At 45.7% G+C, this 24,542-nt stretch overlaps 1 protein-coding gene across 1 annotated transcript in view; it reads right to left on the bottom strand.

Annotated features, from left to right (window-relative positions):
- LOC146754594 (uncharacterized) overlaps positions 1 to 20,879 on the bottom strand; it is a 64,077-nt gene extending 43,198 nt beyond the window's left edge. Inside the window, exon 1 of the mRNA XM_085527544.1 lies at positions 18,897 to 20,879. Within this exon, the coding sequence (XP_085383670.1) occupies positions 19,666 to 20,589 (924 nt within the window). The 5' untranslated portion in view covers positions 20,590 to 20,879 and the 3' untranslated portion in view covers positions 18,897 to 19,665. The remainder of the gene's footprint in view (positions 1 to 18,896) is intronic.
- Between the last annotated feature and the right edge of the window lie 3,663 nt (positions 20,880 to 24,542).

Here is a 24,542-nt window from a genome sequence, read left to right as displayed (position 1 = left end):
TGCCATGTGCAGGGCGACCTCCATCAAGCTGCAGCTCAACCGAATGTGGCCATGCCATATGCAGGGTGCCCTCCACCAAGCTACAGCTCAATCCAATGTTGCCATGCTATGGGCAGCATGCCCTCCCTCTGAAGCTCAACACAATGCTGCCATTCTGATTGCAGGTTGCCCTACCTCTGCAGCTCAACCCAATGCTGCCATGCCATGTGCAGAGTGCCCTCCCTCTGCAGCTCAACCCAATGCTGCAATGACATGGGCAGGTACCCTCCATCCAGCTGCAGCTCAACTTAATGCGGCCATGCTATTGGCAGTATGCCCTTTCACTGCATCTCAACCCAATGCTGCTATGTCATGTACAAGGTGCCCTCTATCCAGCTGCAGCTCAAGCCATTGCTGCCAAGCCATGTGCAGAGTGCCCTCTATCCAGCTGCAGCTCAACCCCATGCTTCCATGCCATGTGCAGCATGCCCACCATCCAGCTGATACTCAACTGAATTCTGCCATGCCATGTGCAGGGTGCCCTCCCTTTGCACCTCAAACCAATGGTGCCATGCCATGCGCAGGGTGCTTTATATCCAGATGCAGCTCAACCCAATGCTGCTATGTCATGTGCAGAGTGTCCTCCAGAAGCAGAACAACCCAATGCTGCCATACCATGTGCAGGGTGCTATCCCTGTGCAGCTCAACCCAATGCTGCCATGCCATATGCAGGGTGCCCTCCCTGTGCAGCTCAATTCAATGTTTCCATGCCATGTTCAGGATGCCCTCCATCCAGCTGCAGCTCAAATCAAAGCTGCCATGCCATGTGCAGGGTGCCCTACCTCTGCAGCTCAACCCAGTGCTGCCATGCAATGAGCAGGTACCCTCCATCCAACTTAATACAGCTCAAAGCTGCCATGACATGTGCAGGGTACCCTCTATCAAGATGCAGCTCAACCCAATGCTGCCATGCCATGTGCAGGGTGTCCTCCAGAAGCAGCTGAAACCAATGCTGATATGTCATGTGCAGGGTGCACTCCATCCAGCTGCAGCACAACCCAGTGCTGCCATGCCATGTGCAGAGTGTCCTCCAGAAGCAGCACAACCCAATGCTTCCATGCCATGTGCAGGGTGCCCTCCGCCTGCAGCTCAACACAGTGCTGCCATGCCATTTGCAGGGTGCCCTCCATCCAGCTGTAGTTGAAATCAAATCTACCATGCCATGTGCTTGGTGCCCTACCTCTGCAGCTCAACCTAGTGCTGCCATGCAATGAGCAGGTACCCTCCATCCAACATAACTCAGCTCAAAGCTGCCATGCCATGCGCAGTATACCCTCTATCCAGATGCAGCTCAACCTAGTGCTGCCATGCCATATTCAGTGTGCCCTCCAGATGCAGCTCAACCCAATGCTGCCATGCCATGTGCAGAGTGCCTTCCAGAAGCAGCTGAAACCAATGCTGAAATGCCATGTGCAGGGTGCCCTCCATCAAGCTGCAGCACAACCCAGTGATACCACGCCATGTACAGGGTTCCCTCCCTCTGCAGTTCAACCCAATGCTGCCATGCCATAGGCAGGGTTCCCTCCCTCTGCAGCTCAACCCAAAGCTGCCATGTCATGTATAGGGTGCCCTCCATCCAGCTGCAGCACAACCCAGTGCTACCATGCCATGTGCAGAGTGTCCTCCAGAATCAGCACAACCCAATGTTGCCATGCCATGTGCAGGGTGACATCCATCCTGCTTCAGCTCAGTCCAGTGCTGCCATGCCATGTGCAGAGCGCCATCTATCCAGCTGCAGCTCAAGCCATTGCTGCCAAGCCATGTGCAGAGTGCCCTCTATTCAGCTGCAGCTCAAATCAAATCTGCCATGCCATGTGCAGGGTGCCCTCCCTTTGCAGCTCATCCCAATGCTGCCATGCCATGTTCAGGATGACCTCCATCCAGCTGTAGCTCAACCCCATGCTGCCATGCCATGTGCAGCGTGCCCTATATCCTGATGCAGCTCAACCTAGTGCTGCCATGCCATATTCAGTGTGCCCTCCAGATGCGGCTCAACCCAATGCTGCCATGCCATGTGCATAGTCCCTCCAGAAGCAGAACAACCCAATGCTGCCATACCATGTGCAGGGTGCTGTCCCTGTGCAGCTCAAATCAAAGCTGTCATGCCATGTGTAGGTTGCCCTCCATCCAGCTACAGCTCAAATCAGAGCTGCCATGCCGTGTTCTTGGTGCCCTCCCTCTGCAGTTCAACCCAATGCCACCATGCAATGTGTACGGTGCACTCCAGATGAAGCTCAGCCCAATGCTGCCATGCCATGTGCAGGGTGCCCTCCCACTGCGGTTCAACTCAATGCTGCCAGGCAGTGTTCAGTGTGTCCTTCCTCAGCAGCTCAAACCAATGCTGCCATTCCATGGCCAGGGTGCTCTCCTTCCAGCTGCAGATCATCCCAATGCTGCCATGACATGTCCAGGGTATCATCCATCCAGCTGCAGCTCAGCCCAATGCTGCCACGCCATTTGCAGTGTTCTCTTCAGCTACAGCTCAACCCAATGCTGCCATGCCATGTGCAGGGTGCCCTCCCTCTTCAGCTCAACCCAATGCTGCCATGCAATTTGCAGTGTGCCATCCACCTACAGCTCAACACTACGTCCCCATGCCATGTGCAGGGTGCCCTCCTCTCTGCAACTCAACCCAATGTTGCCATGCCATGTGTAGGGTGCACACCAGATGCAGCTCAGCCTAATGCTGCCATGCTATGTGCAGTGTGACCTCCACACTGCTGTTGCTCATCCCACTGCTGCCATGCCATGTGCAGCATGCCCACCATCCAGCTGCAGCTCAAGCTATTGCTGCCAAGCCATGTGCAAAGTGCCCTCCATCCAGCTGCAGCTCTACCCAATTCTGCCATGCTGTGGGCAGCATGCCCTCCCTCTTAAGCTCAACAAAATGCTACAATGCCATCTGCAGTGTGTCCTCCAGCTGCAGCTCAACCCAATGCTGCCATGCAATGTGCAGGGTGCCATCCCTCTGCAGCTCAACCCACTACCGCCATGCCATTGGCAGGATACTCTCCATTCAGCTGCAGGTCATCCCAATGCTGCTATGCCATGTGCAGGTTACCCACCCATCTGCAGCACAACACAATGCTGCAATGCCATGTGCAGGGTGCCCTCCATCCATTTGCACCTCAGCCCAATACTGCCATGCCATTTTCAATGTGCCCTCTATCCAGCTGCAGCTCAAGCCAATGCTGCCATTCCATGTGCTGAGTGCCCTCTATCCAGCTGCAGCTCTAGCCAATGCTGCCACGCCAAGTGCAGGGTGGCTTACAGCTGCAGCTCAACCCTATGCTGCCATGCCATGTTCAGCGTGCCCACATTCCAGCTGATACTCAACCAAATATTGCCATGCCATATGCAGTGCGCCCTCCCTTTGCAGCTCAACGCAATGCTGCCATTCCATACGCAGGGTGTCCTCCAGCTGCAGCTCGACCCAATGCTGCCATGCCATTTGCATGGTGCCCTCCAGATGCAGCTTAGCCTTATGCTCCCATGCCATGTGTAGGGTGCACTCCAGCTGCAGATCATCCCAATGCTGCCATGCCATCTTTTAGGGGGCCCTCCATCCAGCTGCATCTCAGCTTAATGCTGTCATGCCATGGGCAGAGTGTCCTTCAGATGCAGCTCAACCTAATGCTGCCATACCATGTGCAGGGTGCCCTCCATCCATCTGCAGCTCAAGCAAATGCTGCCATGCTATGGGCAGGGTGCCCTATATCCCTCTGCAGCCCAACCCAATGCTGCCATGCCATGTGCAGGATGCCCTCCATCCAGCTGCAGCTCTGCCCTATGTTGCCCATCCATTCAGTGCTCGCTTGCTCCAGCTCCTGCAGCAGCTTCACACGCTCCATCGCTGTTATGTTCCGCCGTCATACTGGGCCCTCATTGCTGCACTGTTCCCACAGCTCTTTGCAGGACCTGTACCACTTGCAGAATGGAGCCGGTGTATTCTGTATACTGACCCACTGCCCCTGCCCCTCCCCAGGGGGGCTTCTATGATGTCAGAGAGTCATTGTGACACACCAGCACAGGAGGGTCCTTGAAGGTCACAGATGCAGAGCATGGTTTGTGATGGAAGAGTCCTTGAAGATCATTAAGAACCAGGGAATGGTTTGGGATGGCATGACCTCCTTGGGAGGCTCCTTGATGATTAAAGAACCGTGGATCGGCTTGTGTTGGAAGGGTCCTGGTAGGTTGGGGTGTTCCTTAATGATGATAGAAGCACAGAAGAGTTTGTGGGGGGTTTTAGGTTTGGGGTTTGGGTTTGGGGTAGGGTTGGTTTTTGGGTTTGGGGAAGGGTTGGTTTAAGGTTTGGGGTTTGGGTTTGTGTCTCTGTTGGGTTTGGGTTTGGGATTTGGGGTTTGAGTTTGGGGTTTGAGTTTGGGGTAGTGTTGTTTTTATTTTTGGTGTTTGGGTTTGTGTCTCTGTTGGGTTTAGGTTCCTTATGGTTGTTTTTAGGTTTGGGGTTTTGGTTTGTGTCTCTTTTGGGTTTGGGATTGGGTTGGTTTTAGGTTTGGGGTTTGGTTTGTGTCTGTGTTGGGTTGGGGTATGGTTGGTTTTAGGTTTGTGGTTTGGGTTTATGTCTGTGTTGGGTTGGGGTAGGGTTGGGTTTAGGTTTGGGATTTGGGTTTGGGGTAGGGTTGGTTTTAGGTTTGGATTTGGGTTCTTTAGGGTTGGTTTTATGTTTGGGGTTTGGGTTTGTGTCTATGTTGGCTTTGCATTTGGGGTAGGGTTGGTTTTAGGTTTTGGGTAGGGTTAGTTTTAGGTTTGGGGTTTGGATTTGTGTCTTTCTATGTTTTGTTTGGGTTCTTTAGGGTTGTTTTAGGTTTAGGGTTTGGGTTTGTATCTCTGTTGGCTTTGCATTTGGGGTACGGTTGGTTTTAGGTTTGGGGTTTGGGTTCTGTATATGTTGGTTTGGGTTCATTAGGATTGGTTTTAGGATTGGGGTTTGGGTTTGTGTCTATGATGGGTTTGGGTTCATTAGGGTTGTTTTTAGGTTTGGGTTTTGGGTTTCTGTCTATGATGGTTTGGGTTCTTTAGTGATTTTTTTGGGTTTGGGTTTGGGTTTGTGTCTCTGTTGGGTTTGGGGTAGGGTTGGTTTTAGGTTTGGGGTTTGGGTTTGTGTCTGTTGTTTTGGGTTCTTTAGGGTTGGATTTAGGTTTGGGGTTTGGGTTTGTGTCTGTGTTGGCATTTGGTTCTTTTGGGTTGGTTTTAGGTTTGGGTTTGGATTTGCGTCTGTTAAGTTTGGCTTCTTTAGGTTTGGTGTTAGGTTTGGGTTTTGGGTTTGCGTCTGTGTTGGTGTGGGTTCTTTAAGGTTAGTTTTAGGTTTAGATTTTGTATTTGTGTCTATGTTGGGTTTGGGTTAGGGTTCGGCATTGGATTAGGGTTAGGGTTTGATGTAGGTTTTGGGATAGTGTTTGCGTCAGGGTTAGGCTTGTGAATCAGGAGAGTTGCTGTTCTACGTTTTGCGAACAGCCTCTTGCACAACTTAATCAGATACAGCCTGAAGGACAAAGGGCTCGCGTGAATGTCAGCTCAGGAACAGAACTTAGTGGGCCGCAGAGTTTGCTGTCATGGGAAGATTAGAAAGTAGAATAGATGTGCTGCTTTTGAAGATAAGATGGCAGAACAGATGCCTCAGCTGGATGTAACATCAGCGAGAACCAGTTTGGGCAGCCCCCCTGAAAGGGCTGGGCCTTTACAGCGAGAATGGCTATTAGCCTTCATCCCACCACCACCAGAGATGTGAATTAATGCTTGGAATTTCTGCCCATGTCCTTGGAATGAATGACCATGGATAGGCTATGCCTATCAATGGAATGAATGACCACGGATAGGCTATGCCTATCAATGGGAAGTTGCTGCTTTTCTGGCTGTGTGGGTCGGTGCAGCAATCCCCATGCACCCAGCACCGCAATAAAGGGAACAGAACCCATTGGTGTGTCACATTCCTGTGTTGGTTTTCTCAGCTTCACAATGGCCATGGCTTTAGGGTCATTTGGGGTCATTTCGGGGTACTTATGGGGTCATTTTGCGGTCATTTGAGGGGATTTGGGGTCACAGATCAGCTTCCAAAGCCCCTTATTTTAAAGGAGATGCCACGATCCAAAGAAAGGAGTTGCCTCAAATGACTATCTGTATAGGAAGAGACGATTAACATGTTAACACAATTAACATGTGTTACATATACACATACCTATACACATATATATACATGGAATCACTGTCTGCACTCCCCCAGCATCAAATTCCCTTGTGGTACACACTGGACGTCCCTGTGTTTCTCCAGCACCCACCGAGTGCACCCAGCTCCCTGGGCAAAAGCAGTTCCGTGGAGAGCTATGCCCTTTCCAGCGGCTGGAAAGACCCAAAATGCTTTTCCCAACATGTTCTTTACATGCACTACAGGGACCTCATCTCCCTCTGCAGTATGCAGGGGGCTGGATTGGCTAGGACTGATAGATTCTGTAGTACTGAGCAACCAAGTGGCTTCTGTCCAATGCTTCTCCCAGTGCTTCAGTGTTCCACCACCCATTGCTTTCAGCATAGCTTTCAACAACCCATTGTATCAGTCTTACCAGAGGCTGGTGCATGGTAGGGGATACGATAAACCGACTCAATGCCATGATCTTTGGCCCAAGTGTTTATAAGGGAATGTTTAAAAGGAGACCCATGATCAGACCCAGTTCTTTCTGGGGTGCCATGTCGCTACAGGACTTGTTTCTCAAGACCTAATATGGTGTTTCGAGCAGTTGCATGGGGTACTGCGTATGTTTCAAGCCACCCAGTGGTTGCCTCTACCATGGTGTGTACATAACACTTACCACTGCAAGATCGTGGCAAGGTGATATAATCAACCTGCCACGCCTCCCCATATTTATACTTTTGCCACCGCCCTTCCTCCCAGAGAAGTTTCATCCTTTTGGCTTGTTTAATCATGACACATGTTTCACAGCCATGAATATCCTGTGCAATACTGTCCATAGTTAAGCCCATTCCTTGGTCTCCACCACACTTATAGGTCGTGTCTCTTCCTTTATGGCCTGAGGTATCATGGGCCCATCAGGAAAGAAACAATTCACCCTTGTTCTGCCAGTCCATATCTATCTGAACCACCTCAAATCTTGCTGCTTGATCTACCTGATGTGAAGGATGAGAGAAGGGTCCCACAGTGAGGGAGAGAAAGAAACTGTCACAGAAACTGGGACGGGGGAGTGAAAAGATAGTCTGGTAAAAGAAGAATGGGGAGTGCAGACACTGGGTCTGGAATAACAAGGGGCATGAAGGCCATAAAGATAAGGATGCAAGAGCCCGAGTACAGTGAGGTGACTGGATGTCCACAGGGCAACTGGAACCAGTTTGGAGGCTGCCCCTCCTGCAGGGTTGAAAGTTTATAGAGAGGAAGATGATGAGCCTTCATCCCCCACCATCCCCACGACTCACCATGCACACAAAAGGGGGGAAGGACTGCGTGCTAATGGGGTCTCAGGAATGTCATGAATATGTATCCCAATTCCTGCCAACTATTGATGATGTATCAGTTCAGCCTACACCTGTAGCACACTTTCTTCTGACGGGGTGCAAGTGAGGTGGAGCTATCCCCCTTGCACCAGGGTGTATGTGCATCACTCATTAAACATACCTGCTTTACAACTACTTTGTGGTTATGGAGTTTGATTCCGCAAGTCAATTTGGTGACCCAGATGGGACCTCCTCTGCTCGGCTGCAGGACCAGCTGAGAAGGGGGACGTCTTCTGCACACCCTAAGATTTCTCAGAAGGACTCCCCTCCCTCAGCTGATCACTGCAGGAGCAGAGAAGAACCATCTATCGGCAAACCAGGTATGTGAAATGGGGGACTCGTAAGTCATGAGGAGATGTCCTACGCAGGGCACAGAGGAGTCGGCGTGCTCCCCCCCGAGGGATGTGGGCTCACAGGTAAGGTTGCTGGCTGGGTTAGAAGGACTCCCTAGGGAGTGCCTACAAAGGGGCCAATAAGTCATACGCATGTTAAAAGAGCTATTGCTCACCCTCAGGTGATTGCTAACAGGGCAGAGCTTGTCTGCTCTCTTCTACAGGGTGATTTGGGTAATCCTGGGATAATTGGTATCGTACAGCACCGTCTATATAGGTGACCTCAGTCAACAACTAGCACCGGAGTTCTTAACATCTTTGGTTAAGCTTAACAAATGATTTATTGTAATTCTGTTTGAATTGTCGTGTGAGTGTGGAGTGAGTGAGACGCAGCACAGCTGCGGGGCGAGTGCGGAGTCCCGGCCCGCGGTTCTGTCATCCCACGAGGGAAACGGTCGGGGACGGACGAAGTGAAAGTTGTCCCCTTAATACTTGTTTGTTCCTGTTTTAATGTGTTTATTCTCGTATTGTAAATTACTGGTTATTGTAAAGTACATTGTCGTAAAACGCATATGGGGTTAGGTGGGAGGAAGTGTTGCTACTTGTAAAATAGTACGGTGGTTTATATTAAGTTATGATAGGAAGATCACAGGGAAAGGAGGTCCCTAAGCATACACCCCTGGGGTGTATACTGGCACATTGGCGAGATATTGCTGGGGAACCAGGAGGAACCCTGTGCCGGAAAATCCTGATTAAATATTGTAATCAGTGGTGGTTGATGTATAAGCTGGAGGATAGGGACAATGAACATATAGAGGGATGTCCGTGTGGAATGAGTATCAACCCATTTGTGTGATATTGTGTTCTGTCTGTGAAGAGGTGTGCAATAAGAAGAAAACAAACAAACAACAACAACAAACAAAACAAACACCTGATTGAGAAACAGAAATGTTCAGGAAATTGAGAATAATAACAGCTGTTACTGTTGTGGCGCTAGAGTAAGGCCATAGGACCCAGAGTTCCCCATGAGGAAGGGGGGGTGAAGGGGGGCTGGAAGATCCCAGTGAGAGCTCTGCCCTGCGGGAGTGAAAGTAGTGTGCAAACTGCAATGGGACACTGGTAGAGAAATCCTACCAAGTTGAGTGAGAAGGAATTGCCTCTGATTGCAGAGCTGAATAATGAGAACTTGGGAAGTTAACCCTAGCAGATACACTGATGAAACTGCCGCTGTGGAAGCAGGATAAAGTAGTTCGTTTTCTGACGGATATGGGAGCTTCTTACTACCCGTAGACGGTTTTGTAACAGTAGTAGAAGCTACTGCCCAACAAGAAAAGGCTTACTTTTGGAATTAATTAAATATAAGCTAAGAAAACAAGTAGGAATACAGGAATTCTTGTACCTGCCAGGTTACTCTGGCAAGAAATTTAATAAAAGTGGAGCTAAGGGTCAAACAATATTGGCTGATTAAAAATTGTAAGTCTGGCTTTAACACAAACTGGGAAAAACAATGTTGTACGTCCAGGAGTTACAGCAATCTCTAATAAGACACTTAGGGGTGTGGGCATCAAGGCCAAAATGAAGCCCTAAATACAAGTTAAAAGCAAGAGCTCACCCAGTCAGGGTAAAGCCGTGCCCTTTGAGGATATGTGACTGTAGAAGGATAAAAGAAATAACAGAGAAATTTTTTTGAGTTTGAATTACTAATTGAATGGGAATCCAAGTACAAAACCCCAATTTTGCCAATTTGCTAAATTTTCGGATAGCAAGTGCTTTAGTTTGGTAGAAGACATGAGGGCAAGTAATGGAATCGTTGAATGGATACACTCAGTGATGGAAAATCCATGCACTTTATCAACCAAGTTAAGGAATGAATAGGTGGAGTTTACCTTCTGGATTTGAGGGATGTCTCTTCTGCCTGGTTTGGCCAAAGGAAGCCTAAGTTTATTTGCCTTTGAATAGGAAAGCCCTAATAGAGGGAGAAGAGACTCAGTTAACCTGGACAGTGTTACCCAGGGTTGTGAGAACAGCTTAATGATTTTTGATAACTGGTCAACTCATGAGCCTGAGACCTGGGATCCTCCATCCTAGGGTGAAACTTTACTGCAGCACGTGGCTGCCCCAGCAACAAAAGGACTGTGTACAATAGACTAGGAGTTTTCTGAGTTTCTTGGTTTACAGAAAGCACAAATAACTCAGCAACAAGTGACATATTTGGGATAGGAGATTACAGCTGGACTTTGAACCTTAAGGACTGAGAAAGAAGCCATCTGCTAAACCCCTAGGCCGCAAACTGCCAAGGAACTCCATACGTTCCCAGGAATGACAGGAGGGTGCCAACCATGGATACACAGCTATGAACTGGTAAACCTCAAACAGCTTGAAGTGAGTAAGAGATAGCCAGGGTGCACTGGTGCTCAATATTCAAGAATCCCATAAATCTACACTGGGCCAAAAGATACCAGTTTTAATATCTTATACAGTGTTTACTGTATTGGTGACAAAAAGGGGGACATTGGCTCTCACCCCAAAGATTCCCAAAATCAGGTCATCCTGGTAGAGCAGGGTGATGTAGAAATAATTGTGACTAATATTGTCAACCCAGTATCTTTCCTTAGCGGAACTCCCCTGGTGGAGAACCAGGATGACATGACTGCTTTGAAACAACTGAAGCTGCACATTCCAGCTGGTCAGTCAGACCTGAAGGACTAACCCTTAGAAGATGCAGAAGACACCTGGTTTACCAGCAGCTGCAGTTTTGTGAGACAAGGAGACTGTAAGGCAGGACATGCAGTAACTGCTACAGACCAGGTAATTGAAGCACAGCATTACCTGTGGGGACTTTCCCCCATTAGGCTGGAATAACTGCTTTGACAAGAGCCTTAATGATATGGACAGATGCTAAATATGTGTTTGGGGTGCCACACGCTCATAGTACCATCTGAAAAGAGAAAGGATTGCTCACACACAAAGAAAAGAGCCTGATGTGAATCTACCAATGGCTATTATATGTTGTAAAGGACATCAGAAATGTAACACTGTACAGGAAACAGAAAACAAGATGAGAGATCAGGTGGCAGACAGGCAGTTGAAGAAGGCTTCAGTTCCAGACGGTAAATTTAAAATCTCTGAAGCCAAGTCAAAACCTGTAAAATATTCTAAAGAAGACAGGAGTCCAATTAATGATTTAGAAGGGAAGAGAGCAAGCTGACAGATGGGTGCAGGCCCAAATGGACACATTGTTATGCCCTTTAGTATTTTATGGAAATTGGTTATAAGGGAAAATAAGAGAATATATTGGGCAAACCAACACTACAAAGTACAATCCCAGTACCAGGAGCAGGGCACAAGTGGGCCTCACGGAAAAGGGCCTTCCAGGGCAACAATGGCAAATTGATTTCACAAAACTCCCAAGAAAAGGGGGGTATCGCTTGTAAGAGGCCATGCTTTTTACATTACTGTCTCAAAGTTTGCTGAAATGGACAAGTTCAGGCAAGTCCTGGCCAAGGTTCCAGGACTCCCTTTGTCTGAGACACACAGGAACTAAGGTTCGAGAAATCCCTTTGTTAAGGAGATGGACAAGTCCGGGAGCTACGTAAGGGAGATGAGATGCTGATTAATGGCCCTTAAGTGGTCTTTTGTGTTGGCCTATCTCAAGGAAGATGGCCATCTCTGAGGACTAATGGCCCTTAAGTGGCCTTTTGTGTTGGCCCATCTCAAGGAAGATTGCCATCTCTGAGGAAATCACACGACTCTGACCCGAGCCTTCCCGAAATGTCTCGAAGGCTGGGAAGAAGGATAAAAAGGGCATGTACAAACCCCGAATTTAGGTTTTCTGACACCAGATGCCTCACTACGGAAACAAGGAGGTTTTCTGTCATCAGATGCCTCTCTATGTGAACGCCTGCATGCTGAAGAAGATGCCTGCATGCTGAAGAACCTTTTAGGTTTCTAGGTATCTGACCTCAGATTCCTCCACCGTTGTCCTACTGCTGCCTACTGTTTCTTCCGGGATCGCTGCTCGAGACTCTGCTCCGTGGGACCTCGCTGCCCGAGACTCCGCTTCTTGAGACCACGGTACTCTGACCATCTTTTCTGCGATTCACCGATCTGCTGCTTGCAGCCTGCTACTCCGCTGCTGCTCTCCCCTACGCTTATTTTGCCCGGGACCAACGTTAACAACGTGCTACAGGACGCTGCTGCATCCAGGAGGTGACTATTCCCTGCTTTAACGTAATTCTTGCTCTTTTCTACCTTTTTCTATCGCCCACTTTCCCTTCCCCATCACCCTAATTTTGATATTTCATCGCTCTCCCTTCCCCATCCCCTCAGTTGTCTATCATTTCTAATAAACTGGTCAGATCAACATTTGAATGCTCTTCTTCTTAATCTCACGCCGGGCATAACATATCAAAAGAACCTATGCCTCACTCCTAAATTGGAGCGAGACATTGCTGTATGAAAATTTCTGTAACCTTAGAAACAATTGAGGATGATGCAGCAGATGCCTGATGGACAGTCCAAGAGGAGGTATCCTGTTTATCCAAAACTGCATTGAAACATAGAGTAGGCAGGGATAACACCGATTGGGGAATAGTTTTCTCTGGACCATGGGATAAACCTACTAGTTGCCAAATTTAGGATGACTAAAACATCTTTTCTTAGTCTGCATCACCTTGCTACTCTTGGTGTGTTTTACTTGTGTTGTTATAAGATGCTTTTTGTGTCTGTGCCAGGATACCAGAAGGGAATATAAGGTTTGGAAGAGACATGAGCTGAGACAAAAGGTAGAGAATGGAGCCTATTTTGAGACCCATTATGAATCTAGCAGATAAAAGCCTGCTAGATTAATGAAAAGGGGGGAATTGAAGAGTGAGAAAAGCCCCAAAATGGAGGCAACGTAACACTTTGCTATAGAAAGGGAAAGGGGAACTTCACAGAAAACAAGACAAAGGGTAACTGTAGATAGTTAACATTTAAAAGTGCAGAGAAAGGGAGAATTACAGACACTTAGTCAAAATAAAGCCCGAGAAGAGGGCAATAAAGAAGAAATTGTCTGGAGACCTCTGACAAGAAGGATTAGATACCCCCAGGCAAGATGATGCCGACATGGGAGAACGATAACAGCAGATAACACCAAGAAGAAAACAGAAGAAGAATTTCACCCCAAAACAACGGCAAGGGTCGCGGGAAATGGGGTCAGGGGGAATGAGGGAATGGGGTTGTGAGGAATGGGGCCATAGGGAATGTAATGAATATGTAATCAAACTGAGGAGGAGACTATTGATTATGTATTAGCTTGACCTATATCTGTAACACACTTTTCTCCTTATGGTGTGCAAGTTTGGAGGAGCTATCCCCCTTGTACCCGGAGCTGCGCAACGCTGGAATAAACATACCTGCTTTATAACCCATCTCTGAATTATAGAGATTGATTCCGCAAGTCACAATGAAGGCACAGAGCACTGCTGTGGGTACATGTCCCAGGAGCCCACCTCGCCATTGGGTCCCCAAGACACATAGAGCTCAAAGTCCCCTAAACCTTGTTCAATCCCACAGAGGTGACAACTGGATAACTTTATCACCTGATAAAGGGGACTTACAATGCGGCTGTAGTTTGGAATGTGCATTCTCCAAAAGCCCACTGCACCCAGGAAAGACTGTGTCTCTTTCTTGCCAGTGAGTGGGTGGAGACATGGCAGTGATTTTGTCGATCACATCTGTTGGGATGTGAAAACATTCATCCTGCCACTTTATACCTAAGAACTGAATTTCCTGGGCAGGTCCTTTTACTTTGCTTCGCTTAATAGCAAAGCCGGCTTGTAGAAGAATTTGGATTATCTGCTCTCCTTTTGTGAAAACTTCCTCTGCTGTATCACCCCACTGTCATGGTATAATAATCTTGTAATTTTGCTATCAGTATTCCACATCATAACATCATATAAAGCATGAATAATTTTACTGAATCTGCAACTTACAGAAGAAGACTACATCTCCCAGAGAACAACACAATAGGTCACGGGACCTGGACTCTATATTAACTCGGTCGCAGACTAGACTGACGTCTTTCGAGTTCTGGCGTTCAGGGGAGTGTGTGGGAGCCTTCACCGTTTCGCCTAGATTTCACAGTAGGCCTCTCGGTTACGGGACTCATTCTCTCTCCTATTTTGCTTGATTCGTTAGCTCAATTTTCAATTATATTGTATTATATTGTGTTATCCTGTATTTCGATATAGTATTTAGTAAATAAGTGTGCCTCCTTAGATTGTTGCCGCTGTTTTCTTTTCCTAATTAACTTTTTCCTTTCGGCCTAGGGCCCCTGTGAGGCCCACGGCCCCCTGTCACGGACGCAGGTGGATTTTTCGTTCAAACCATGACACCTAGCATGTGGCAGAAACTCACATGTACAGCATCAGAAAGATACTCACAGACACCGGTGGCAACGTTTGGAAGATACGAGGACCAACAGAGAAGACCACGAGTTTTTGAACTGATTACGACACTTCAAAACTACGAACAGCAGCTCCCCCCACTGCACACTACAATTTCTGCCATCTCACGAGTAGAAAACCAACTGGATAAAATGCACAAGAAATCGTGACAAACAAGTACAAGTATCAGAAACGTTTGATGAAGATCAGAACGATCAAGGAAGTCTACTGAAGGAGCTGATCAAACTAATTTAAGGTGATGAACACTACTCCCAACCTGTATCATCAAAAGTCTCAGCTGTTAGACGCACACACTTTCCAGCTCGAGCAAGGAACAACAGTAAGTTTGCACCGCATGTTTCCATGTGGCGCTACCTATGTGACCACAGAGAAGACATGAGGAAGTGGCATGACCAGCCTACTACTGTACTACGAGCACTGGTGAGGGATCTACAAAACAGACCAACCGCTAGTAGTGCTGCTCCAGTCATCACAGGTAATGATTAGTGGGGCCCTGCCCTCAGTCAGGGTCGGGAGAGGGATAATAGAGTTTAATGGACTGTGTGGATTCGATGGCCTGGCACATCAGAACCACAGAAATATAAAGCGCTGGTGGATACCGGTGCACGGTGCACTCTTATGCCCTCCAGTCATGAAGGGACAGAATCAATCCATATTTCTGGAGTGACTGGGGACTCTCAAGAATTGACTGTGCTGGAGGCCAAAGTAAGCCTCACTGGCAAAGACTGGCAAAAAATTGTGACTGGTCCACGTCCTCCGTGTATACTGGGTATTGATTACCTCAAAAGGGGGCATTTCAAGGATCCTAAGGGGTATCGATGGGCCTTTAGAATAGCTGCTGTAGATATGGACAACATTAAGCAGCTGTCTGTTTTGCCTGGCCTGTCTGAGGACCCATCTGTTGTGGGGCTGCTATGAGTAAAAGAGCAGCAGGTACCGATTGCTACAAAGACAGTGCACAGAAAGCAGTACTGCACCAACCAGAAAGCAGTACTGCACCAACAGGGATTGCTCCGCCTTCATGACTTGATTAGCCAGTTGGAGAATCAGGGAGTGATCAGTAAAACTCACTCACCTATTAGCAGCCCCATATGGCCAGTGCATAAAGCCAGTGGAGAATGGAGGCTGACGATAGACTACCATGGCCTGAATGAAGTAACACCCCCACTGAGTGCTCCTGTGCTGGACATGTTGAAACTCCAGTATGAGCTGGAGTCAAAAGCAGCCAAATGGTATGCCACCACTGACATTGCTTACGCCTTCCTCTCCATTCCTTTGGCCGCAGAATGTAGGCCACAGTTTGCCTTCACCAGGAGGGGCATTCAGTATAATTGGAACCGTTTGCCCAAGGGGTGGAAACACAGCCCAACCATTTGCCATGGGTTGGTCCAAACTGCATTGGAACAGGGTGGTGCTTCTGAACACCTGCAGTACATTGATGACATTGTTGTGTGGGTGTCACGTTTTGAACGAAAAATCCACCTGCGTCCATAACAGGGGCCATGGGCCCCACAGGGGCCCTAGGCCGAAAGGAAAAAGTGAATTAGGAAAAGCAAACAGCTGCAACGATCTAAGGAGGCACACTTATTTACTAAATACTATATCGAAATACAGGATAACACAATATAATACAATATAATTGAAAATTGAGCTAACGAATCAAGCAAAATAGGAGAGAGAATGAGTCCCGTAACCGAGAGGCCTACTGTGAAATCGAGGCGAGACGGTGAAGTCTCCCACACACTCCCCTGAACGCCAGAACTCGAAAGACGTCAGTCTAGTCTGCGACCGAGTAAATATAGTGTCCACGTCCCGTGACCTATCGTGTTGTTCTCTGGGAGATGAAGTCTTCTTCTGTAAGTTGCAGATTCAGTAAAATTATTCATGCTTTATATGATGTTATGATGTGGAATACTGATAGCAAAATTACAAGATTATTAAACCATGACATTCCACCTCTTATTCTACATCATTACATTATGTTTATACATACATACACACTCATACGTATAGTTGTGAATAATCAGCAACCTTATTTTCTCAACAATTTATTTTTATTCCATACAAATCCCTAAGTTGGGAAACAAAACTCTATAACCTGACCTACTATTTATTAATTTTTGAGAAAATGGCAAAACTGCCAAAAGAAAAAGAAAAACATGTCAGCGGTAGAGGAGAAAGGCAGCGCTAGTATGGCGTCCCCCACATCAAGGTGCACTCATCCCTTCCCAGCCACCACAGCATATTTCCTTTTGACTTATACTTCTTTCCATGTGTGCTCTACACATGCATGGCCAGAGCACGATATAGAGTCCAGATGGAAAACTTGCTTACAGAATGCCTAATTAAGGTATACGGAAAAAAAGTGTTTCCTTAACATTCATCCGCTCTATCTTAAGTCCTGTACCTAATTGGACATTCGTCAAATATTTTCTGAGACTCTACCTATATATCTACAAGAAAATCATTGGCTGCACTCCCCCAACATCAAATTCCCTTGTGGTACACATTGGACATATCCATTTTTGTCCATCACCCACCACGTGCACCCAGGTCCCTGGGCAAAGAAAGTACCCCGGAGAGGTTTGCCCTTTCCAGACGCTGGAAGGACCCAAACTGTTTTGTCCAACACTCTCTTTATGTGTACAACAGGAACCTTATCTCCCTCCACGGTACGTAGGAAGCTGGATTGGTTAGGACCATTACGATTACTAGATCCTCGAGTGTTGACCAACCAGGTGGCTTCTGCTAAATGGTTCTCCCAATTTTTATACGTTTTGCCACCCATTGCTTTCAACATAGTTTTCAACACCCCATTGAATCGTTCAATCTTACCAGAAGCTGGTGCATGATAGGCAATATGGTAAATCCACTCAATGCCATGATTTTTGGCCCAAGTGGTTACAAGAAAATTTTTAAAATGGGTCCCATTATCTGATTCAATTCTTTCCGGAGTGCCATGCCGCCACAGGATTTGCTTTTCTGTTACCTCGATCTGGTAATCTGGAAAGTCAAGTCCCTTTGTGAATGTGTATCGACGGCCCCGACCAAGTCACAGCTGTTTGTTACACCATTATGGTGAGCTGTAAAATGGCGTTTATTGGAATGTGAGGGTCCCTTATATAGGTATCCAGTTTCATCCTTATCTTTTATACATATGCATGACCCAGCAGGGGAGGGCCTATCACGTTACATCCCGAGGGTCCGATTTCGCCTAATACAACATCTCCCTCTCCCCATGCTTAACAAAACCATGCCCCGTTACAACGCAAGCGCCGATCCTAATCCTAGTATATAAAAGTGTTAGTACTTATATAAATTTTTGTGGTGAGTTATTTAAAAAGTGACGTAAACATGCAGAGGTATGTGGTGCAGTGTGTAATAATGTTAGTGTTTCTTTAGTTAGTATTTTCAAGGCATCTTGGGCTATATTATACAGTTCATCCTTCTGCTCAAATCTTCTTGTATATCTGCTGGAACTCCATTTTCTCATTCAAAGTCCTTGCACCTGTGCCTCTTGAGCCAGCAGCAGGAAATCTATTGCAACTTTATTCTGTAAAACAGTATGCCTGAAAGAAAAGTACTCAGCATTCGATTAGTTTTCTGTTTCTCCCAGACCGCCCTTTTGGGTGATCACTGCATCAGATTTTACTTTTCTCGATGGGATCCATAAAATTTTTCCCGATTCTCTGTCCTTTACTGTGGCATAACCTCTTCGTTCAAAATGATTGATTGCATAACGTGCTGTGCCAATACTTCAGCCTGCTGGGCTACCAGGATCCTACCTCTGTGACCCTCCCGCTCCCCAAGGACACCTATCTTGTCCTTCAGGAGACGGTTGGCCCTTTCCACAATGCTTGTCCCTGGGAATTCCCAGGGATTCCTGTCAAGTGAGATATTCCCCAATGCTCCTTGAGTAGATCTCGAGATGAAGCACAAGCCATTGTCTGTCTTGATGTGTCGCAGCACATCAAGGACCACGATGGCAGTGGCCCAGTGTCGCTGAGCTGCAGGGGACTTAAATGTTAACATAACCATCACTCAATCAAAACCTTCACTGATAATACACTAAACAGAAGATTACATGTAACGTCATAATTTTTTGAGTTGACATGTACACACTCATTCAAGCATTCATTTTAGACAATTCTATAAATGAAAATTCCTAAGCTAATGTATTATTACTTATCGATAACTATGAGGTGGCAAACCACCAAAAGAAGACAGAAGGAACACAATAGTGGTGAATGTGATAGGCAGTGCCTGCAGGGCGTCCCCTGCTTCAAAGTACACTTTGCCTTTCTCACCCATCACAGATTCTCTCCTGTGCAGGCTTTTTTCACATGTGCTCCACACATGCATGGCCAGTGCATGATACAGAGCCCAGATGAAACACCTGTTCTTAAAAGATAACAAACCACTATATTAGATCTCTCTACAATACAAACTACTCAGAAAAGTTATTAACAGCTATAGTCACTTATTTCTATTGTTACTTGCTTCACCCTTAGCTCCCTTCTTTTTTCTTTTAATTAGTAAGCTTTTTCTTGTTGACCTACTCCTACTATAGTTACAAAAATCATCTATGGGTAATAATTCTTGATGCAGTATAGAGTGAGATGCACCTGAAACTGTCAGAAAACAAATATCTTTGCACTGCTGTGTGCACATTGCATTCAGCCCACTACGGGCAAAACTCATCCTGGGATCTTCAGGACCTGCTCTAGTAAAGCTGCCATCGTTCCATCCAACTCCACCACCACAATTCCCCCTCCATACAATTTCAAGCTCCATCAACAAATTTGTCCAAGTCCCCTACCCTAGTTCCTTAAATGTGTATATTATTGGGAGAAAATGAAGGCATTCTTGCTCCGACTAGCAAGAGATTTGCTTTTGTCCCATTCGGAAGTAACGATTTGTTTACTTTCACAAGCGGCGGAGCCGAGGGGCGGGGGGGGGGCGGGCTAAGCAGTGAGGGAAGGGCAGCGCGGGGGTTTGCGTTCTCTTGCTGGCACTTAAACTTCTCTGGCTAGAGCAGATCACATTCAATATTTTAACTCACTGTTCTTCTGTAACCTTTTGCTGTTTTTTGTTTTTCATAATTCCACTACTCGAACCCTCAATTACACTTCCATGTAACATTAATAATTCCACTTCCATATAGCATTCATGTTTACACATCCCTATAACATTAACAGTTCCATATACCATTTGCATTTATACTTTCATATACAATAAACATTTAACAATCACAAAGACAGTGACAATAATCAATACAGTTTATCCTAAGCATTCTTCCTCTCCTCCAAGTTGTCAGCAGGAGTTTAACCGACTCCAACTCGGGCTGCCGTGGCTCGCTCGACAGCTGGACTTGTTTCTGCTTCAGAGGCTCCACTCGAGCCCGGGGCCCCCTGACCGGGCCCCCAATTAACGATAAAAAGGAATGCCTCCCTTATCTTTGACCAATCCGAGACTTGGTCGCTCTTGTTCTCCCCTCTCCCTCCCCCCAGGTAGAGCTGGACCAGCAGCCCACCCTCTTGGGGAAGGGTTATGATGATTAGGAACGCCTCTGCCTCCGCCCCCGCTGATGCGGATTGGCTTCCATCTTGGTTAGTCCTATCCACCCCGCCCCACGGGGCGGAGCCACACCCACAACCCATCCCATCTCGAGGAAGGGACCCATCCTCCCGCCCCTGCTCACTCCCCTTCGCCACCCCCAAGGATGGGCGAAGGAGTGCAGAAGATACCGGTTGCTTTGGATACCGATATGGGGCCTCAGAGGAAGGCTTCTGTGGGTCAAGAGATAAGGATGTGGAATGTGTGGGATGCTGCTGGACGGGGCCGTCTGCTCGTTGTTCAGCCGGAGTGATGGGTGCGGTCTGGATGGCTCCCGCCACCTTGTCTTTGTCTTTCAAATCCTCACATCTGCAAGAGAAAAGGCCTCCCGACCCAATTCCCAAAGCAGCCCCAAGCCGAGTCTTCCCTTCTTTCCGAGCCGCTTTCAGCGCCCCAAGCACCAACCCCCGCGTTTTGAACTCAGCATCTTTCTGCTCATTCATTGCGCGCTCACAGAGCGAAAAAGTTAAAGAGTCCCGCTTATTGTGATCCAAAATCACCCGAGGAGAGGAAAGCTCCCTCTCCTTTTCAAGACAACTAATGACGACTGCAATGTCCTTCTTAGAAGGCGTAGCTTTCCTACCATAGTAGGTTTTACAAAGTTGCAATACTACTCTAATGACAGAATACATTTACCCAGAGACCTGAAGTCTTCCTGGTCTTCTACGAACTATCGGCCGTAGGATAGGCGCAGCGCTGCATTCGCCTTTGCACCCCACCGAGAGTGCTTCCACGGGCTCGAACCGTGGATACCGCGTCCGTCAGCGCGGTTTTAGCCGTCGCACACTCACCTCCAGGACTTTTCCTCACACGGGGCACCATTTGTTACCTCGATCTGGTAACCTGGAAAGTCAAGTCCCTTTGTGAATGTGTATCGACGGCCCCGACCAAGTCACAGCTGTTAGTTACACCATTATGGTGAGCTGTAAAATGGCGTTTATTGGAATGTGAGGGTCCCTTATATAGGTATCCAGTTTCATCCTTATCTTTTTTACATATGCATGACCCAGCAGGGGAGGGCCTATCACGTTACATCCCGAGGGTATGATTTCGCCTAATACAACAGTTCTGAGGAAAAGATGTTGAATTAATGGAAGGAGAAACTGCATTTTGGCTAGATTATGACTAACTTTAGGGCAAAAAGGCGATATTTTGGAGTCAAAATGTATTCTTTCTGGGATAAACTGTGAAATTTAAGGGAGAAAATTAGTTATGGTCGGGATAAAACGTGTTGTTTTGGAGAGAAAACTTCTTACTTTCGATATGCATAGCCATGTTTTTGGAAGAAGATGTGCGATCCTCGGATTAAAAAGCGGTATTGGGGTACTAAATGTGTTATTTCTGGGATAAAATGCGATGTTCTGAGGAAAAGAGGTTGAATTAATGGAAAGAGAAACTGCATTTTGGCTAGATTATGACTAATTTTAGGGCAAAAAGGCGATATTTTGGAGTCAAAATGTATTCTTTCTGGGATAAACTGTGAAATTTAAGGGAGAAAAGAAGTTATGTTCGGGATAAAACGCGGTGTTTTGGAGAGAAAACTTCTTACTTTGGATATGCATAGCTATGTTTTTGGAAGAAGATGTGCGATCCTCGGAATAAAAAGCGGTACTCGGGTACTAAATGTGTTATTTCTGGGATAAAATGGGATGTTCTGAGGAAAAGATGTTGAATTAATGGAAGGAGAAACTGCATTTTGGCTAGATTATGACTAACTTTCGGGCAAAAAGGCGATAGTTTGGAGTCAAAATGTATTCTTTCTGGGATAAACTGTGAAATTTAAGGGAGAAAAGAAGGTATGTTCGGGATAAAACGCGGTGTTTTTGGAGAGAAAACTTCTTACTTTGGATATGCATAGCTATGTTTTTGGAAGAAGATGTGCGATCCTCGGAATAAAAAGCGGTACTCGGGTACTAAATGTGTTATTTCTGGGATAAAATGCGATGTTCTGAGGAAAAGATGTTGAATTAATGGAAGGAGAAACTGCATTTTGGCTAGATTATGACTAATTTTAGGGCAAAAAGGCGATATTTTGGAGTCAAAATGTATTCTTTCTGGGATAAACTGTGAAATTTAAGGGAGAACAGAAGGTATGTTCGGGATAAAACTCGTTGTTGTTGGAGAGAAAACTTCTTAGGATATGCATAGCTATGTTTTTGGAAGAAGATGTGCGATCCTCGGAATAAAAAGAGGTATTGGGGTACTAGATTTGTTATTTCTGGGATAAAATGCGATGTTCTGAGGAAAAGATGTTGAATTAATGGAAGGAGAAACTGCATTTTGGCTAGATTATGACTAATTTTAGGGCAAAAAGACGGAATATTGGAGTCAAAATGTATTCTTTCTGGGATAAACTGTGAAATTTAAGGGAGAACAGAAGGTATGTTCGGGATAAAACGCGGTGTTTTAGAGAGAAAACTTCTTACTTTGGATATGCATAGCTATGTTTTTGGAAGAAGATGTGCGATCCTCGGAATAAAAAGCGGTACTCGGGTACTAAATGTGTTATTTCTGGGATAAAATGCGATGATCTGAGGAAAAGATGTTGAATTAATGGAAGGAGAAACTGCATTTTGGCTAGATTATGACTAACTTTAGGGCAAAAAGGCGATATTTTGGAGTCAAAATGTATTCTTTCTGGGATAAACTGTGAAATTTAAGGGAGAAAAGAAGTTATGTTCGGGATGAAGGGCGGTGTTTTGGAGTTAAAACTTCTTACTTTGGATATGCATAGCTATGTTTTTGGAAGAAGATGTGCGATCCTCGGAATAAAAAGCGGTATTTGGGTACTAAATGTGGTATTTCTGGGATAAAATGCGATGATCTGAGGAAAAGATGTTGAATTAATGGAAGGAGAAACTGTATTTTGGCTACATTATGACTAACTTTAGGGCAAAAAGGCGATATTTTGGAGTCAAAATGTATTCTTTCTGGGATAAACTGTGAAATTTAAGGGAGAAAATTAGTTATGGTCGGGATAAAACGCGGTGTTTTGGAGAGAAAACTTCTTACTTTGGATATGCATAGCTATGTTTTTGGAAGAAGATGTGCGATCCTCAGAATAAAAAGCGGTATTGGGATACTAAATGTGTTATTTCTGGGATAAAATGCGATGTTCTTAGGAAAAGATGTTGAATTAATGGAAGGAGAAACTGCATTTTGGCTACATTATGACTAATTTTAGGCCAAAAAGGCGATATTTTGGAGTCAAAATGTATTCTTTCTGGGATAAACTGTGAAATTTAAGGGAGAAAAGAAGTTATTTTCGGGATAAAACGCGGTGTTTTGGAGAGAAAACTTCTTACTTTGGATATGCATAGCTATGTTTTTGGAAGATGATGTGCGGTCCTCGGAATAAAAAGCGGTATTGGGGTACTAAATGTGTTATTTCTGGGATAAAATGCGATGTTCTGAGGAAAAGATGTTGAATTAATTGAAGGAGAAACTGCATTTTGGCTAGATTATGACTAACTTCAGGGCAAAAAGGCGATAGTTTGGAGTCAAAATGTATTCTTTCTGGGATAAACTGTGAAATTTAAAAGAGAAAAGAAAATATGTTCGGGATAAAACGCGGTGTTTTAGAGAGAAAACTTCTTACTTTGGATATGCATAGCTATGTTTTTGGAAGAAGATGTGCGATCCTCGGAATAAAAAGCGGTATTGGGGTACTAAATGTGTTATTTCTGGGATAAAATGCAATGTTCTGAGGAAAAGATGTTGAATTTATGGAAGGAGTAACAGCATTTTGGCTAGACTATGACTAATTTTAGGGCAGAAAGGCAATATTTTAGAGTCAAAATGTGTTAGATATGGGATAAACTGCAAAATTTAAGGGAGAAAAGAAGTTATGTTCGGGAAAAAACGCGGTGTTTTGGAGAGAAAGCTACTTACTTCCGATATGCATAGCTATGTTTTTGGAAGAAGATGTGCGATCCTCGGAATAAAAAGCGGTACTCGGGTACTAAATGTGTTATTTCTGGGATAAAATGCGATGTTCTGAGGAAAAGATGTTGAAATAATGGAAGGAGAAACTGCATTTTGGCTAGATTATGACTAATTTTAGGGCAAAAAGGCGATATTTTGGAGTCAAAATGTATTCTTTCTGGGATAAACTGTGAAATTTAAGGGAGAAAATTAGTTATGGTCGGGATAAAACGTGGTGTTTTGGAGAGAAAACTATTTACTTTGGATATGCATAGCTATGTTTTTGGAAGAAGATGTGTGATCCTCGGAATAAAAAGCGGTATTGGGGTACTAAATGTGTTATTTCTGGGATAAAATGCGATGTTCTGAGGAAAAGATGTTGAATTAATGGAAGGAGAAACTGAATTTTGGCTAGATTATGACTAATTTTAGGGCAAAAAGGTGATATTTTCGAGTCAAAATGTATTCTTTCTGGGATAAACTGTGAAATTTAAGGGAGAAAAGAAGGTGTGATCGGGATAAAACACGGTGTTTTAGAGAGAAAACTTCTTACTTTGGATATGCATAGCTATGTTTTTGGAAGAAGATGTGCAATCCTCGGAATAAAAAGCGGTATTGGGGTACTAAATGTGTTATTTCTGGGATAAAATGCGATGTTCTG

This window comes from Coturnix japonica, chromosome W (assembly GCF_054131305.1).
Source record: "Coturnix japonica strain WE chromosome W, WE-NBRP24, whole genome shotgun sequence".
In the NCBI taxonomy this organism is placed as follows: domain Eukaryota; kingdom Metazoa; phylum Chordata; class Aves; order Galliformes; family Phasianidae; genus Coturnix; species Coturnix japonica.
The sequence above is the reverse complement of the archived record's forward strand: the minus strand, read 5'-3'. Positions and strand labels throughout refer to the sequence as shown.